The sequence below is a fragment of the Protopterus annectens genome, chromosome 9.part0 (genome assembly GCF_019279795.1).
Source record: "Protopterus annectens isolate FY-2018-M chromosome 9.part0, PAN1.0, whole genome shotgun sequence".
Classification (NCBI taxonomy): Eukaryota; Metazoa; Chordata; order Ceratodontiformes; family Protopteridae; genus Protopterus; species Protopterus annectens.
The window spans coordinates 933,353,197-933,373,162 of NC_056743.1; the positions used below are offsets into that span (position 1 = coordinate 933,353,197).

At 38.9% G+C, this 19,966-nt stretch overlaps 1 protein-coding gene across 1 annotated transcript in view; it reads right to left on the reverse strand.

Annotated features, from left to right (window-relative positions):
- Positions 1-11,425: 11,425 nt before the first annotated feature.
- LOC122810608 (tastin-like) overlaps positions 11,426-19,966 on the reverse strand; it is a 1,451,617-nt gene continuing 1,443,076 nt past the window's right edge. The window contains exon 16 of the mRNA XM_044082184.1: positions 11,426-18,892. Coding sequence (XP_043938119.1) covers positions 18,866-18,892 — 27 coding nt within the window. The 3' untranslated portion in view covers positions 11,426-18,865. The remainder of the gene's footprint in view (positions 18,893-19,966) is intronic.

Consider the following 19,966-nt stretch of genomic DNA (forward strand, 5'->3'; position numbering starts at 1 on the left):
CAGCAAGAAAAGGAAATATAAATCAGGACAGTAGGCATCTCGTTAACAATGGTACTGCCTAACCCTTACTACACTCAGAATTTACTAGGCAGAGTCAGTCCATGGGTCACAATCATCTTGACAATACCCACCTTCAGAGGGTACTTGCTGCCTCCAGACAAGCAAAAAAATTTGTGGCCCAGGATGAATTTGTAAGGATCCATCTAATCATCAGGGTTTGCCTTAAAATAAATGAGGGCATCACTTTGCTTAATATGTAATACAGGATTATTTCACAAATTGAGGGAAGCACTGAGCAATAAATCTGTCTCCCCAACATGCTTTATCTGTAGATGGAGATTCAAGTCTTTATTTTGAGTGATTGTGGATCTATTTGCTTTGTTGAGGCGTACGACATCAAGGAAGATTGGGTTTTAAAGAAGATTCTCAACTGTCCAGATTCTTCATATTTTTTGGTCTCTTCATAAAATGTGTGGTTCTCAAAATCATTGAGGACTGAAGTCACTAAATAATGACAGACATTTCAGAAAAATGCATGGTAAGACAAATTTTATTGTAGCAACTTTTAAGAGCAATATTTAAAAATTGCCCTTGTTTTTAATCCTTCGCTTACCCCCCAGTCATCTTTTTTGGCCTTGTCCACTTTTCTTGCGCTAAGAGGTTGAGAGGTATGTTAACAGCAAGAATTCCAAACATAAGTCATCAGTCAGAACTCTGAGACAGACTATACAGACAGAGCTTTAAACCTGTCAGGGATATTTAAAAGTTATGAACCTCTGGAGTCTTTTCTAGCTTTTTGAAGAGTTTGAATAGATACCAGACTAAAAGGAGCAACATGCTTTATCTCTTGGATTTATTATAGTTGTTTTTCCTTTTACAACCTTATTATTATATTTTTGTATATAGCTATGTTTAATTCCATGGAGTACATTATTTTTTTTTCTTATCCATTGTATTCATGACATTGTTTTGCTCTGTATTATTGTAAACTTGTCTCTACTTGAAAGTCTGTTTGGGGCTTTTCCCCTCGGGTCTCCACTGAAAAAGGTTAAATTCTTACCCAGCTGGACCAACCTGGTTAACAAATGTAAAATAAATAAATAAAATTGCACTGCATCAGGACAAAGTTTAGAGAAATGATAATTTATTTTGGCCTGGGTGAAATACATTTAAATATTAATTCAGCTAGCTAGGATTTCATGACTACTGTTGCTATATGGTGGTCAAAGGATAGGGGACTGTTTATGAATGTGCCAGGATCACTAATGACCTTATTAGTCTAGAGAGGACTGTTGTCTATATTGAAAGCTGCTGCTGAAACTTCTTTACCAAAGGTGACAATGCTACACTTCCATTTTATTTAAACCCATTGCTATTATAACCATTGATCTGCATGGCTAAGCCCTTGCTGCAGTTAACACAGTACTAGATATTAACTTAATGGCAGCATCCAACTGCAATCAGTAACATGTTTTGTTAGCTATATATCAGGATTAAGCATTTGGAGATCCAAGAAGTCAATACTGAACAAAAGGGGTCCCAATACTGAACTCCGAGGCATGCCAATGGTCACCTTTTTTGCTTTCTGAAATGGTACTTGCTACTTTAATTATGATGGTTCTGTCAATCAGTTTAATATCCAATTAACGTCATAAGGTGATTAACATTTATTTAAAATTCCAGCATGGGAAATAGTGTCAAAGAGCAACAGATCCAAGCATGCTGTATGAACTGCATGGCCCTATCTAAATTTTTAATGCTGTTCTTAAAGTAGGCCTGGTATCACTTGGACAAAAATCATACTGTTGCTAGTCTAGAGCAATAGCATTTTCATATTGGGGCTTAGAAATTCAGATAAATGTCCCATAGTTTTGCAAATTACACTTGTTAGACTGATGGATCTAGTTCCTGGGATCTGAAGTATCCCCCTTTTGTGGGGGGAGGCACAATGACAAGATTTCTGTATCTCAGGAACATATCCAACGGTTATCTATATCCAACGGTTATCTGTAAGTTAAACTGCTTTAGAAAGGATCATAGAAGAAGTTTGCTGCTTTTGAGTAAGCAAACAGGTAATATTGTTAGAGGACCACATGGGTGGTATTTTTTTGATTTACAGAGTGAAGACACGGTCCATATTTAGCCCTCTGCCACTGGTGATGTCCTTTGGATGGCCCCATTCATTGCTTAGCTAAATGGAGGGTGCTTAAGAATGAATTAGTGCTGATGAAAGCTTCTGAGACACAGACATTTATCTGCATCAGCAGCTGTGCACAGTTAAGTGTCAAATAATGGTTAGAGGGGCATAGACTATGAGGAGGAGGTATGATATGGTACACATCTCCCTAAATGTACTTGCTTCTATTCACATACTGAGGACTACACTCACTGGCTTGGGATAGTTAAAGCCTACATTTCTTGTCTGGCCATTTTCAGTGCTGTACAAGCCTCCACTTACATGGTGGTGATATGTGGAATAAAACCACCTCTCCCATCCCAAGGATGGGTAAGCCAACATTAGCCACTTAGTCTCATTCTCCCTTGTCCAGTTTTGCTAGCACTCAGAGCTATTCAAACTCAGGTCAGAGTCAGCCTGGGTTCTCTCTCTCTCTGTAGTATATATATATATATATATATATATATATATATATATATATATATATATATATATATATATATATAGGTCTACTGGAAAAACACAGAAAATCCACTTGTTCAAAAACAAACAGTGGATTTTCAGTTTTGCGAAAGTGCACTTCCACGAAGAATGGTTCAATAAACCGTTAAGGAACACTGGTGCTGAAGCACACTACAGTGGGGAAAGGGAGTTTACGTGTTTCCCCACTGTAGTGCAATCTCGGAATTGGTATATTTAAGTAGGGGTGTGTGGCGGGCACAGCCCCCCACATGGGGGTGCTGGGGACTTGCCCCCCTGCAAAAACAACGTTTTATAGGTTTTTTAGTGGTTTGTTGAACTGATTTTCGTGGAAGTGCACTGTCGCGGAGGTGTGGGTCTTCTGTCTAATTTAGAATGTGTGTTTTCGAAGTTATACAGTAGACCCATATACAGATATATATATATATATATATATATACACGTATCTGTATGTATATATGTATATGCACACAAACATACACATATATGCCAAAAAACCAGACATGTAAATGTGGAAAATTAATAATGTGAAATGCTCATTGCTGGATAAAAAAGAATTTTGCTTCCATTTTACATAATTCAAATATTTATCACCTTCCCTAGGAAGATGGAGTTTATCTAAAACCATAAATATGAATGCATTAAATTTCCCCGATCCATGACTTTTCATGCACGCACTGCTATTGAACTAACAAAACTGGGGATGAGTTTAAATCCAAAATTTATAGAAAGAACACTTTTTCTAATAGTTATTTGGAATATTCTAGCTACCATCCGAAGAAACAATTCACGAATATATATAAGGGTCAGCTTATTAGAGCAGTTAGGATGACCTCACGATATGAGGACATGTTGGATGAGGTGAAATTTATAATGTCCTTATTTAAGGACAGAGGTTATGACGTTAGAGTTATGGAAAATGTAAGTAATTATGTTGTGAGGAAATGGGGTAACCAGTACAAGCCTTTGTTGGGTGAAAAACATAGGACAGCTACTGTTTCGACTGTGGATATATTGCATGATATGAAGTCTGAAACTTGCATTTTTGGTAAATCTTGCATTTTGGAATTTGGCATATATTCAGGTAAAGTCAAGAAGATTTTGATGAATAACTGGCATATAATATTTGCTGATCAAGATATAGCACCCACATTAGATGAATGCCCAAGGTTTGTTTATAAGGTAGGCGCCAACATAAAATCCATTTTAGAGAAGGGTATCTTTATTAAGAAGACAGAATACATGAAAACTGCAAAATGTGGGGCATGTAAACAATGTCACACCATATTTCAGGGAGACGGTGTGAAATTGGATAATTACAAACACACTAGAATTAAATTCTGTGGGGGCAACTGTACAACTAAAATGGTGGTGTATATTGCCATCTGTAGAACATGTTCAGGATTCTATATAGGTAAGACTCAAAGGAGTTTAAATAAACTTATATACTCTCACCTTTATAGCATCAGAAGGAAGGATGAAAAAAATGCTTTGTATAAACATATTAAACAACATGTTGACAAACATTATTTTAATTTTGGTATAGTGGACATTGTGCACACCAATAATAGAGGGGGTGACTTTAATAATTTATTATTATATAAAGAATTTTGGTGGCAAATATATATACGGATGCTTCCACTATACCAGGTTTAAATGACACTGCATCTGTCAAACCACTATTGGTCTTAAAATGAACTATCTATAAGGTACATTGTCATATGTTTTTAAACATGTTTTGATATGATCTAAATGTAAATGTCTTTGTTAACATTTTTTCAGTTTTTTAACTTGTTCACTTTATCAACACATATTATATGTAACATTGCTTTTAGAAATAATATGAATATTATTTAAAATTTTATGAATAGAGAACAATGGTTATAGGATGTGTGTATAGCTTTAAAATTTCAAACTGAATTTTGGTGCCAAAAATGTTATTTAAACAACTGTGATGCAAGCTATGGTGTTCTAAGGAAGCTTGTTTTATTCAAGTGAAAGCGCTTAACCATTCTTTGTTTGTTGGCATTACAATAAACTTTTGTTCACTTCTACTTGGTTTCATTGAAGGTGTTGTGGACTGTTATGAGCGTTGAATAGAGGTGAATTCCCAAGACACAGAGACGGAATTTTGCACACAGTTTATTTGCTGCTTTTTCTTTTCTAGTTGAACTTTTATGGTTGCTGCACTGTTTGCTTCAGTTGGTATCTGAATAAATAGAAAATATGAGGGTGAGTGTTTAGCTGTCCAGTTCCATGTCCATTCACAAAGGTAACATGATTTTTGAGGTAACTTTGGGCACAGATGCATTATGGGAGATAAAAAGTTTGAAAGGGCTCTAGAATCAGATCCAACAAGTGGCTCCGAGAACCCATGTACTTGCAGGGGTGAGAATGTGTGTGCGTTCCATGATTAGTTCCCTGCTCACTGAGTATGAGGATGGCTCTAGGTTAGCTGCAAACTGAACAAAATAAACCGGTATCAAAAAAATAGAAGCTATTATTGTGACCACATGGGATTTGCATTGTGCTATGGTATCTTACATCACAGAACAGGGTAGGAGATGAACTGGCAGTCCCCTAAATTGTCTATGCAGTGAATGAATTGGTGTTTGTGTGTGGGCGTACATGTGTTCTGAGATAGACTGGTGTCCTATATAGGATTTGCTTTTTTCCTTATGCCACAGCATAAAAAGACAGGTTTTGGCTACCCGCTGGAGGCGAAAACTTTCATAGATATGTGGGCTGCCTTGAATAGTAAAAGTGGAAGAGTACATGCATTTGGAAAATAAATGCATTTCAGCAAGTTTTATGCAATAAACAATTGATGATCTTCACTGTGCAAAGGATCCAAATGATGGTATTCACTAATCAAAGGATCCAAGTTCAAGAGTATGAGTTGTTGTACAGCTGTTTATCTGGGACACAATTCTGCTGTTACGCAGTCAGGCTACCTTGTGGGATTTATCCAAGACATTATTAGCCAAATGTACTGTGAAAATGAAGGGTTTTATCCATACATTAATGTACACATCTCACAGTTAAAGTGAAAGGAGAGAGTAAGACACCTGGCAACCTTTGTTATTAGAAAACAATGATACAAACAGTCGCATCTGTATGCTAGGTAGAAGGGGCTAGAGTCATGGCTTTGAAGGCAGAGACTAAAAAAGATATGTTGACATGGTTCATCAGTTTGTACAGCTGTAGTAACAAGATTTACTCAGAAATGTTGGAGGTCTGAGTAACTTCAATCTGTATGGTGTCCTGTGACATGGTATAACTATAAATACTTCTAACAGGAAGGCTGAAAGTGGCAATTCTTATCATAGGTATTGAATGAGACTGTTTACATGGGATGTTAATGGGCTAGTCAGTCCTGCTAAGAAAAATACAGAAGTAGGATATTTGAAGTTGTCATCAGTAAGCAGTGATAATATAAGTGACACATGTTCATGTAGCTAAATATAAGAGACTCCTTAAGGGTGACTGGATAAAAATTGTACGGTCACCCCTTCAAGGGGACTAGGAATAAGGGAGCACTCCCTTATCCAGAGTGTATCCCCTGTCAACAGAGGGGAATTTGACAGATGAGAAGGGTTGTTGTACGGGCACTAAGGTTTTCTCTGATGGAATTAAAATAACTTTTTAGTGTACACTTTCCACCAGGACTGACAGAGGATTCTCTAGGCTTGATGAATAATTTGGTTGTCTTCTAGCAAAGGATAAGTACCTACATGGGAGATGTAAATATGTTAAGTATTCAGAATGGAAGAGGTAGCCCAAGAGTGGTTAGAATTCCAAGCCTAGGAAAATACATGGGAATTTATATAAAAGGATTGTGGTCTGTGTCCAGTGACTCAGAGTATAGGGAGTCCCTGGACCTACTTATAATTCAAAGAAATATATATCAAGTTTCAGGATTAATGGAATTTATGTTTTGACAAAGCTTGTACATTTAATTGCAAGAGTTTTAATGTATTCCATTGTAATATTGGACCATATTCTTCAAAATAACAATTTTATTTATACATCAAACTGGGTCAACATGACCAAATCACAGTTAACACAACACCCCGATCCCATGTTGACAATGGGGAAAAAAGGGAGTTGAATGGGGAAGTGCTATGGTCCAAACATTCTTTTCAGTGCAATAAAATACAAAAATAAAATAAAATAAAATAAAATGAATTGCAAGAGTTAGAAAGCACAATGGTAGCAGAAATGCAACAATGTCGCACTATTTACAATATGTATTCTTCAATAGAGAAGAATTGTATTACTTGGTGAAATGTCTGAATGCTTTTGCATTTATAAAGAAATTAGGAAAATGGATTGTGGCAACACATTCTGATTCCACAACAAATCTGATTAATGCATGGTTTTCTTTAACTCCCACAAATTTTCATATAGGATCCATCCAGGGTGTCCTGTCACCAATATTATTTGCTCTCTACCTTGAGTCATTAGCTGAGATGATATGGAAATCTATGGCAATGACATTTAAGATGGACAAAGAGTTGTAAGTGTATCTGACATGGCGTGCCGATATACATGACAAGACCTAAACAGGAGTTAACAGCCGTCTTTTGAAGCTGGAGGATGTTGTACTTTCAGTATATAAGATTATTAACACTAAGACTGGAATAGTAGCAATAAATTAATTCCTTTTACAATGGATGAGGCACAGGTAGTGGTTTCTATGGCAGGCTTTTCTTATCACATATTTGAGTCTAGCTCAGAAGTTCAGTACAAGATTCTGTAACTAGACATTTGATGAGTTAACGAAAAGCTGACATCTGATATCCATTTTCTGTTGATGGAAAATGGCAGGATTGGAGTTACAGCAAGAGAATGTAAGAAAGTGAAATTTTTGAATTGCGGAGGTTACTTAATTTGACTGTCATTCTAAGTGGATACTCCAGGTAATTTTTTTAGTTCCATTGGACATGATGAGCAGGTGGCTGGTTCCTTTCTTTCCTCCAGCCCAATCTTAGACTGACCATCTTACCCCACAGACTAGGGCCATCAATCTATAGGCAAAGTTGGCAAAGCACTATACCATCTTTGGGATGCAGGAGAGCAGCTCAAGGCATCCCAACCTTGGGTCATCCACTCGTAACCACAGGGAATTTTTTTCTATACACTATACTTTTCCAAGAGAAAACCAAAAAAAGTACATCCTTGAGAACTCCCACCATGAAGTGCTTGTGAATGCATGCCATGTCATTGCATGCCCTCCACTGTGTGCACATGACTGTCTGATACTAATGTTGATCTCCCGGGAATTTATTAATTGGAACATAGGTTCATAGGTTCATACTAGGCTATCTGCCCTGGGGCATTTATAAGCCTAGCCCGATTCTGTATGGCTTACGCCACCCCTTGATTTGAGTATACTGTGCCCTTTTTAAGGTTTAGTTTACTGTGCCTCTGTCTAATAGTGACACGGAAGTAATCCCTGGGACAAACCTACGATCCCCCATCCACCTATCGAGATTCTTCTTGAAGAGATTCAGTGAGGTGCTCTGCCTCACATGAACTGGAATTCTATTCCAGAGCGAAGGGAGCCTCTGGGTTATGAACCTATCCCTCCAGCAAGTTCTATTTATTTCTGTGCTGAGGTTCAAGTCCCTCAGCGTGTGGCTCTAAGGGATTTAGATTTACTGAGGTGGAACATGTCCATTAATTCTGGATTTGACATAGCTTTGTATGTCAGGCATAGATCGCCTCGAAGTAGGCGGTATGCAACTGAGTAGAGCTGGAGTTTTTTTAACCGAGCGGCATATGGCATCTGTTTGAGACCCTTGATCCTCTTGGTGAGATACTTTTGGGGTCTTTCTAATTGCTGCAGGTGTCGGGTAAGGTACATCCCAAAAGGGGCATTGTATTCTATGATGGGCCTGATGAGGGATGAATAAAGGGGCACGATTACCTCTCTTGATCTAGATGTGATGAGGTGGGCTATGTAGAAGGTCTTTCTAACCACTTTGGCAATGTGGTTTTCAAAGGAGAGATTGCTATCAACTTGGGTCCTCAGGTCCCTAATAACTTTCTCTGTACTTAATGGGTTTCCGCCTATGTGGTAATTTGTGGGCACATTGTTTTTGCCAAAGGGTATGACTATATGACCTTTTTGAAGGATGTTTGTGTCAGCTGGAGAGTTGATTATGGTGCCCAGTTTGCAGTCGTCTGCGAACTTGGTGAGCCATAGTCCTCCCACGTTTGCCTGTACCTCGGAAAAGTATATACCGAACAAGAGTGGTCCCAGGACAGAACCCTGTGGGATGCCACTTGTGACCGGTTTCGAGTCTGACATGGCTCCAGCAACTCTCACTCTGTGGGTTCTGTCTTTGAGCCAGTTTGCGACCCATCTTGTGACATAGGGGTTTATATTTAAGCTGGATAGCTTATCTATGATGCCCGAGTGGGGTATTGTGTCAAATGCCTTTGCAAGGTCCAGATAGGCTGTGTGGACTACCTTCCCTTCATCTATGGCTTTGGTGACTGTTTCGAAGAAGTCAACCAGGTTCAAAAAGCAGGATCTGCCCTTGACAAAGCCGAACTGGGTAGGATCTAGTGTCTGTAGGTCCCCAATGTCTTTGTTTATGAGCTTCATGATGATCCTTAACCATGTGTCTCCCAAATCTGCAGATGTGGATGCAACCAGCCTTACATTTTTTCAAGTTGTGTTTTAACCTATGCAATACATTTTAAAAAGTTTTGTTAAATTGACATGCACAACAGCTGTGCTTATGGCCTGAATGTTTCTTACATAACATACACTGTACATTTTGTCTGTTTTGATGTGTAACAAAATGTTCTGCAGGCACAGCATCAAATGCTGAGGATGGCTACTGAATGTACATACAGTACAAATATCCACTCTACCACGTGTATATTGTGCCGGGGATGTAACCAGAAATTACTCATTTAAAAGTACAGTTGTGCACCTACCATAAATGTAGATGTTCGAGTGTATTCACTGTTGCAGTCATTACACTTGGGTTGCCTGCCAGCAGGATAATCCAAGTGTAATGACTGCAACAGTGAAACACGATGAACATCATATGTTTTACTGTTGCTCTTGCAGTTACTCTCCTAACATTTAAACTATGTGCAGCTCTTCAGTTTTTTATCTCTAGTTCATTTAAATAGGTATCCCTCCTTTTCAGTTATTCTCTATTACAGAATAAAATATTGCCTTACAGGAATATTCTTATCCATAAGTATGTTGAACATTGCTTTAGAAGGTTCCAGATGTTCTCTCAGAAACAACATGCCTCAGATTCTTAGCTGCTCAGAAAAAGTACTAATTTGAGCATGCATGGCTATTCCCCTGCTTGTGCAGATGTTTAGCATAGAATCACAACATTTACAAATTGCCATGATTCACCACACAAAGTAGTACTAAATTGGCTGTGTATGGCACATACTGTTAAATGCACAACCACAAGGCATTTGCGGCTGGGAAATGGAAACTGTGCCATTTTTTTGTGTAGACAAATGCATTGTTTGGGTTGGGGGAGTCACATTTTCTTTATTGTATTCTATATGCTGTTGTCAATGGCTACCAAGATTTAGCTGTATGCAGCAGCAATTCTTTGTTCCACCCAAAGAGTTTCTCTCCTCTTCTGAATTACAACTCAAGATGCCAAAAGACACAGAAGTCAGTGACTTGGTATCACAGTTCCAAAAGAAGTCAACCTTATGTTGTGCATCACTCCCATAAAATATTGCAAATTCAGAACAGTTTCCTGCCACAAACACACATTTTAGAATCCAGCTCACTGTGGGTGTGTGTGTGAGGTGTGTTTATTATGGAAACTACAATTTAAAAGGTTTTCCTCTTCATTACAGGGTTAATAAGGAAATTTCAACTGCATTCAAAAACAATTTAGTGTACAAACAAACACGGTGTGTTGTCCCATAAACTTTCTGTGGAACTTTGTCTTATAAAAAGGCCAAAATGTAGCTCAAGTCATAGAAAATATATTGACCTTCAATCACCCTGAACACTGGGAAAGCAAAATGATTCATAAAGATGCATGTTACTGCCCCACTAAAGACCATGCAATCGTACACAGTTAAATATGCTAAATAAATATTATGAGATCACTGGTATTTATAAATGCACATGATGGAAATGTACATTAAATGGATGTCACATGTTCTAGGACAAAGGATGTACTAAAAGCAAGCTGCGGTTAAAATAGTACTATGGATACAGACTGCCACAAATTCACGGCTGGTTTACGTTTACAAACCATACTAAACATCTTAATAAAGAACTATAATCCTGCCATGTTAGTTATCTAAAATACTGCCATATGACAGTTTTTCTTATCCATGGAGTATTGTGCACAAGTTTAGGTCACTGGCTAATCAGACAAATAAAACTAGATGCACTGTGTAACAGTTGACACAGATGAGTGTTGAACTAGATCTGGAAATATAAAAATACAGGCTTAGGCACGATACAGAAGCGCCACTCTCCTAAGCATCCCCTAGTGAAGTAAAAAAGTGAGACGCATCTTTCATTTTCCATCAATTTAAGTATTTTGCAGAGAATGTTCACCTAATGTAAAACTTTACTTTTCCACCCTTATCTTAGAGTTTGAAGTATATTTCAGCTGATGTAAGCATGCACCATCATCATCTGTACTAGGGACTCCTTGTTTAGGCTACAGTTACGGTACTGCTTTTCTCTGTAAAGTGTAAACTTAAATGCAGAATACAGATTAACACTATTTGTAAATAAAACAATCACAGTATTTATGTCAATATAAAATTTAATTCAGTAATTATAAAATTTGTTTGTAGTAGCAGTTTCATTGTTTGTACATAAACATGACATACAAGACGACAGGATACAAAAGTGACTTTTGCACATAAAAAAGTCATAACATGTCAGAAAGAAGGTAGCTCGTCACATAATGCTGGTATTAATTTATCTAGTCAGAATTCACTAAGAGTGAACTATCAGTCTATTTCTATATTTGCAGCTGAATATTTACTCAGCAAAACAGTAATGATTAGGAAGCAGTAATAGGTGCATCTCAAATGATCTTGTAGGCAAAATAAATCCGAAAACCTCTCACAATTCCTTGTTTCACAGTCCTTGTAAGTTTAACCTCCATGAATAAAGAGCTATAACAAAGCCCTCTGTAATAAGCTATACATTCAGCTGTGTCAATACTGTCTTGTTTGATAATGCATTTAATTAAAACACCAGTTTGAAACAGAAAACCACTACAGAATGCATCCAGCCACCCCCCCCCAGGTTACTGCTTTTTCAATTTTAGTTCCAGTCTCAATAAAGGGGTTTTAGTCACCCTTTATAAACCCAAAGGCATAGCTACCTACCTCTGTGGTTTTGGAAAACCTATGATGTAACCACCTACTCTGTTTCAAGGCTTGCAATTATTTTTCACTAGGAAGACTACAGGGGAATACCAACTTAAATGAGTTCAGGCCACAGGAGGTGACCTGTTAGCAAATGCAGGTAAGCTGCCTGTGAATGAGGCAGAACTGTCTCTTTCTCCAGGTTTGAGAAGGATACCACAAATGTATTATCTTGTCTTAGTGTGTACCTTACAATGCACACTTAGTGGTAAAGATGCCACAATAGCAGCTCTGTTCTTCATTCATTATCTGCATTTTAACTTAACCTTTTTATCCTGCAGCGTCTGTTAATAATCACCCTGAAAGTAGACATGGGACCATACGAAGAATCAATAATGACCATCACAAAATTAGTTCTATAAATACAGCAAACTAGTCACAATCAACAACTTGCCTATAATATACAGGTAATGTAACCACTAACATAAGTCAACTGACTGCAGGAAATGGAAAAATAGCATGGGGCAGTAACTACAGTTAAATAGCTACAGTAAACCATGGTGTGTGAAAATTATCAATGTATTACATGGCTCTACGCAACAGATTCAGCAAAAGACAATCTGCTAGTATTTCACTAGAACTGCAACCTAACCTGATATGTTTAAACAAATACAACACTGGCTACATGCACATGTTGTCTTTCATGACTTAAGTGAAAATGGATGCTGAAACTAGCCGATTCAGCCAATCATCACTTGGTCAAAAACATATTACACTTGAGGCACTATTTAGCATGTCAAGAGAGTAGGTGAAGTTTACATACAAGGAATGCTTCACAGACTGTCTATGGCCTCAGCAACTGAAGATGACCAATTTCATCAGCGACTCCAAATAATCACACAATCAAGAAAAAGTGATGTTTATGACTGCACTGTAGGTAACCTTTTGTTATCAGCAGACTGCAACATTCTGAAGCCACTGACTGGCATATACCAGGTACTGCATCAGGCTACGGGGGGGGGGGGGGGTCCCAGTACAACTAGTCTGAAATGGACTCAAGCACTGCATCTGTAAAGCTTTATAAATGGTGGTTTCTAAAAGTATTACCTCATATTGTTGTAGTGCCATACACTAATTAGAACAGATTTCCCTTTCACCTGTTTAGAAATGGTTTCCATGAGATGACCAACATTTGCATTGCCTGAATTTTCAGTTTATTCCCTTGGACTTTTTAGACTGCAATTTTATGTTATGGACTTTGAAAGAAACAAAAATATACATTAACATATTCAAGAAACAAGACAGATGTGCACATTTTCACCTTATATTCATAGTTATCATCACTGATGGGCAAAGTCCTTAACCTAAAAATTAAACAATGCTGTCTAAATTTTTTGAAAACAGCTGATAGTTATTCACTGAGACTTGATCATTGAGAGGACTCTCTTCTGCAGGGAGTAATTGCTAGGAAGGCTTCCATACAATACAAAAATGATCTTCCAGGGGACTCAAAGGGCTCAAAAAATAGCATAGAAAGGTGAATACTAAAGCAACAAAATTTTAAAGATGATCTGACCAATGGAATTGAAGTCCATTCCATAAATGTCCACAACTGACATATTCTGGAATCAGGCTCAGAAAGAAGCCACAACTGTGGTAGAATTGTGTTTGACTGCTTTTGGTCCAGGGGTATCAGAACTTTGAAGACAAGAGATAATGCATTTAAAAAAAAGTCAAAGAATGAAGGCGAGATCAGACAACAACATATAAAGACGTTATGTACTCACCATAACGTTCCATGTGTGTTGTCCATCTTCGCCTTCATTGTTACATCCCACCCTCTTTTCCCCCAGCCAGTTTTTACTCCTGGAAGACTGAGTTGCTACAGTAGGACATCATTGTTCTCTGACCTTCTTGACTGCACTCAGATATTATAAAAGTATTTTTTTCTTATTATGACTGCAAACAAGATCTGGGAGACATTCCTAGGGCATGCTGGGATAGGGTTTAGCCACAAGCTAGTGGAAGACCTGGAGCTTGCTTATAAGGCTGTCTCGGATCCGAGGATCGGATCCGAACCCATCCAGGTAAGAATGAAGGAGAGATTGGACAACATATGACTTTTTTTCCACTTAGCACAGTAGGTCTATCTAGCTAAACAGCTGCAGCTTCTATTATTTCTAAGGCATCAGCCAGAATATCTTGCAGGATCAAAGGATCTAACAGAGTAGCTTACTCATGAAGTCAACTCAACTTTTTTTACAGTGCTTTATCACAGAGTACTTTACATAATATAATAGTTGCTGCCTCAGGCTTTTTTTTCCTTGTCTTGTACTGAGACAATATCCTGTACTACCAGGGACATGAAACCTTAAAAATGTACTGTAACAAGCCAACAAGGATTGATGAGGGAGAGCTTTGGTCTTTGTCCTTTAAATGCTGTAAAACTGGCATATAGTCAGAGAAGGTGTATATGAATCTTTACCACCAAAGTGAGAAGACTTCCACAGTAAACTCCCCTCCGCCTTGTTGACACAAGCAGAAATTGTAGAAGACTGCACTCTTCTTCATATAAACAGATCAGTCTCTGAGATGCCATAAAAAATGTCTCTGCAGGCAGGCATCTCTTATCCTCATTTCCAAAACAGGACTGAAAGTACGCTGACAGAATCCACTAAATATCCATTTCACCCAGGATATGAATGGCTGAAAATGATGTCCTGCTTAATCTTCCAAAAGAAGACCTTCATTCCCTCTCTGTACAGAAGGAATGATTACTTTCCACCCCATTTGTTTACATAACACACCACAGCCTGGCTTGTCGGACTATCTTATCTCCCTCTCTAGAGCTTGAAGGACAAGAACCAATGTACTCTACGTAAGCAAGTTTATGTAGAAAGCCCTTTTCCACAAGCTTCATACCTTAACACAGTGGCAAATGTTAGGAATAAAGCTGAAGGCAAAATTCCAAGCTGGCAACTCAACCAGTCTCAGAACTTGAAAGGGACTGGCAGCGGAAAGGGGAACCATACAATGAAACTGTGGAGATGGTTCCACCAGTCCTGAGCCTAGTAACAGAACTCCATTACCAGGTGAAGTTCCACATGCCTAATAAGACTACAGCTACTGACACCTCACTGTCCACTAAATTACTTTTATCCAAAACTGGCCAAAACAGTACTGGGGATCATGTCTGTCATTATGCCCAAGAGACACAGAAGGGTATGAGGTTCAGCCCACCTCCCTATTTCCTTACCCAGAATACAAGGTACATGTCTTTCTGGACCATTTCAGTAGGTTGACATGCACTGAAGAGAGTCTTCTAACCTTATAAAGAGAATGTTATGTAAAAGGACTAGGCAGACACTTTTCCCAGATTACTATGGCTCTCTCCTGCAACCATAGAAAAATCACTGACAAAGCCACGATTGATAAGCTCCTTGATGGGTCTGCCAGAAGTCAATTATCTAAATACAGAAATGGGATGCCCTTCTTCTGCAAGGCCTCCATCAGAAGGGCTAGAAATCCCATAACCATTATGACAGCAGATGACAGCCAAAAGGCAGCATAATTTTCAGAACATGGTGCTGAGTCATACTGAACTGACATCTCACTGTCCTACAGAATGTCCCAAGTAGTTTCAATCATGCATACCTAATGCTAAATGGGCTACATTCAGTCAAGGATAGAATGGGACCTTCATCACTTTTTCAGGATGAGGCACCAGTGAAAATAAAACAACCTTTTTGGAGGAGGCAGGTGGAACTGTGGATTGCATTCTATAGACACAGACCAATTTCCATATGTGACAAACCTCTTTGAGTATTGAGATGGACTAGTGATAGAAGAGGCAGCCACAAGTACTAGGCTCATTTTACAGTAGTTAATGCTTACTTCCACTTCTTCAGGTCTTTGTCAATGTCCTAAGATGCTTTTCCATCAAAGATCTCCCCTAGAGAAGGGACATCCATAATAGTCTGCCTTAGTTTTTCCTTAAAAGAAAGTCTGAGCCATGTCACCTGATGCAGACACACCCTAAATGCTTATGCAAAAGCCAAAAGACAGGAACGGTCAAATTACTGCAGATTTTGTGAAAACCCACAGAGGAAGCTGATGCACAAGTCTTTTCCCTCAGAATCTCTTATCCCTAAACCAGGAAACACTGTCAGCTTTTTCAGTGCTTATGCTATGGAACTGGGATATTTGTCAAGCCAGAGAGTGTTCGGCTCTAAAGAAAGGAAAAATGCCTCATTCACCTTGTCCAGTGTCAGATTCTTTATTTGGAGACAAGGCAAAAAGATGTTGTGGTCTCTAGGACACATGCCTGGCTTACGAGATCACGAAGCAGTCTCTGCTTCAGGATACCCTAAAACAAAGGCACTCTGCACTCAACTCCTCTTGGGGAAACAAGACTCCACAGAACAGCCAGATTATGGATGCTTTGCAAGAATAACATCTGTAAGGATGAGGCCTACTGAGGACAGAAGGTCATCTTTCCTTTTGAAATACTGATTTTTTCCCTATCTTTTGGAAGAAGGCAAACAAATTACAGACTGGTCTATGAAGGATATTATCCTGAGATTCTCCCAAAGAAAGTCTATCAAAAAGGAATACATCATTATCCTTGCCTAACTTGGAAACAAGGATCTCACTCCGTCTTTTAAATGCACCACTCCAAGAGGGATGTAGATTGTAAGGTATGTATCTTTCTTGAACCAGTACCGATATGGCACAGCGTGTGTGCACACAACACAATAAGGCATCAAGCAAAGATAGCAGCACAATAGTAAGCAAATGACTGGCATTTAGTGGCAAAGGTTAGGAATAAAGCTGAAAGGAGATGGATCTGGGACAGGACAGGCATCATAATGCAATTCCTAACTTCATGTTTCCAGAACTGATCAGTCATAATTCCACAGTGTGTCAGACAGTGGATGCAGTCACAATATGGCAAGGTCCACTGTACATGGAAGAAATAGAAGAAACCTCAACCTGCACTCAAAGGCAAGAACTTGGCGGTGAGAAGAGATGGCTCTGTGAGCCCAAAAGTAAACTATTCACACCCACCAAGGGACTCGAGGGATTGCTCTGGTCATGCACTTTAATATGGGAGGTATGACAGTTTTAGCCCTAAAATTCGTAGCCGAGTGATCTTTCTCTCTCCAGCTTTTGTAATGGCTTATCAACAAACAAAGGGGGAGAAGTTGAACTCTAACTACAAAACAGAAAACTGTCTTTGGATAAAAGGGCCATTACAATCTCAGATTTTGCCAGAGGAAGCTTAAGCCTCAAGTCTGGATTTCTGCTCTCTTAACCTTCTCCCTTTTATCAGATTGTTGCTAATCCCTACACAGTGCATCCATTGCCTAGCAGCTATGCTAAATCTTTTGTTGCACTTATGGTATATCTTAATGGTGCATTCCTTCCTTGGACAGTACAAGTAATTTAACAGTGGGTAATGGCTGGTGATCTGGTAATGAAAGAAAAATTTAGAAAGTATAGAGTTGTTCAGCACTGGATATGGGGACCTTCCTGTAAGATATACTAAGACTGTGATCAAAAATGTATGAGTGTCAAAAAGAAAGAGGAGAGTGTGGAACACTGCTGGCTTAGCTGACGTATACCAAAGGAATGTATGCACATACTCCCCTCCCCCACTTTCAGTGCAGCACTACAAGAAATGTTCCAAATACAGGGTCCTTAAGGAGTTTCACAAACAGTGCTAACTGAAAAAGGCTCCTCATAAATAAGATCTATATTACCTTTGAAACCCCCTTAGGTTTGTTGTAACACCATACTATTACTTCGTATAAATTAAACTGCACAATACACAAAACTAACATGAACTAGTTTTTCAGTTTTGCAACAAGAACAAAACTCCTATGCAAAATTTTCTACCCATGTTTCTTCAAAAGTGCAAAATTCATCAACATATGGTATTGCTCAGTGTAAGACTATAGTAAATACATTTATAATTCTTAATGAGGTAACAGGGGCAGCATAGTGGTGCAGCGGTTAGCATTGTTGCCACACAGCAAGAGGTTCCCAGGCTCGATTCTTGGCTGGGGTGCCCTCTGTGCAAAGTTTGCATGTCTTTCCTTGTGTTCGCTTGGATTTCTGCCCACATTATAAAGACATGGATCAGGTGGGATTGGACACACTAAATTGGCCCAATTTGTGAGTGTGTGGTATGAATGAACTACAGCAGCAGGGCCAGCCACCTGGCAGTGCAAAACTTGGCTCTAGGTGATTGTCACTGTTGAAGTGACACCCCGACCCCATGTGCAAAAATGGGAAAAGGTGTTGAGGATAAACGGATGGAGTAATAGAATATAAAAAAATCATGGTCATTTCTCTAGACATAAGTGATGGAAGAATACAAAACTAGTTATCAAAGTTCCCATATACACACATTTCATCACAGTTACTCTGATTCAAATGAGTAACATTCACATCATTAATGGTTTTCATGCATGATCATGATTACCATTTTACCCAAAAGGAGAGACATATACCATCAGTGACAGTGTGATAAACTCACCCTGAAGAATTAAGAGGCAGAACACCAAAATATGCTTAAAGAATGTGATCATGAGTACCTATACTCCACTGTTCTGCTTCTATTCCTAATCAGTTTTCAGTAAATAAATTAAACAACAAACTTCCCTCCCCTCAAAAAATGTTCATGGTTAGATAGTCTCCCCCTTTTGTATTTGGGGAAGACCTCTGCCCAGGCTACACAGGGGATCATCAAATCTGATCCATATCTCAGATGAAGGCTTCTGAAGAGCCATTTCTACGAGACCATCTTCACTGGAAAACCATTCCGGGTAGACTTGCATACAAACAGACGAACGAGAGACTTCACTAAGGCAGCTCAATAGGCATAAACTGCTGCAATAAAGAAAGAAAAACAAAGTGCACGTTAACTTCAAGCATGTTATCACTACAGTAATTTATCTAGCAATAAATTAAAAATGTACTGATGCATGTTTTAAGATGCTGTCTATGAAGTTTACAGCGGTGTATTGTCACAAATGATAAGCATGTTAACAATGTGATCGGTGTATGATGCCACCATCTTTAAAGAAGTAGTAAGCTAGAACTGTGCTGAAATGATTTAGCAATCTCTCTCTCAATTTTAACAATGCTCTCATCCATTCATCTGGTTAGCAGAACTGCTGTCCTAAAAATTTAATAGGTTCATAGGATGATAGTAGGCTATTTCTGGTGGCCCTTATTAGCCTAGCCAAGATTTTTGCCCATGCTCCCTCGAAGTCAGTACCTGTTTCCCCTGTCCATCAGGGACACAGACGGGATCCCACGGGTATATTTTCTGTTTCCCATCCAGTCGTTCAGGTTCCTCTTAAAGTGGACTAGAGAGGTACTCTGCTTGACATGGAGAGGGAGTCTATTCCACAGAAGAGGGAGTCTTTGGATACAAATCTATCCTGCCAACAAGTTCTAGCAATGTCACAGACCAGGTTAAGGCCTTGCATGTGGGTTGCCCATGTCGAGTTTGTCTTACAGATATGCAGCAACTCCATCAAGACTGGGTCTGAAATGGCCTTGTATGCCAGACACAGGTCAGCTCTGAGCAGTCTGTATGAGACTGAGTAGAGGGACTGGGCTTTTAGCCTATCTGTATAGGATACGTGTTTGAGACCCTGGATTTTCTTGGTCAGGAACCTCTGTGGTCTCTCCAACTACTGCATGTGCTTGCCAAGGTACATGCCAAAGGGGGCATTGTACTCGATAATGGGACTGATAAGGGAGGAGTACAGGGGCATCATGACCTCCTTGTTCCTGGATGAAATACCCTTATTTATGAGGTGTGCCATAGAGAAAGCCTTCCGTACAACGGAGGCAATGTAGTGGTCAAAAGTCAGGTTGCTATCAACCTGGGTGCCCAAGTTCCTCACAACCGATTGCATGCTTAGTACGTTGTTATTAATGTGATAATTAGTG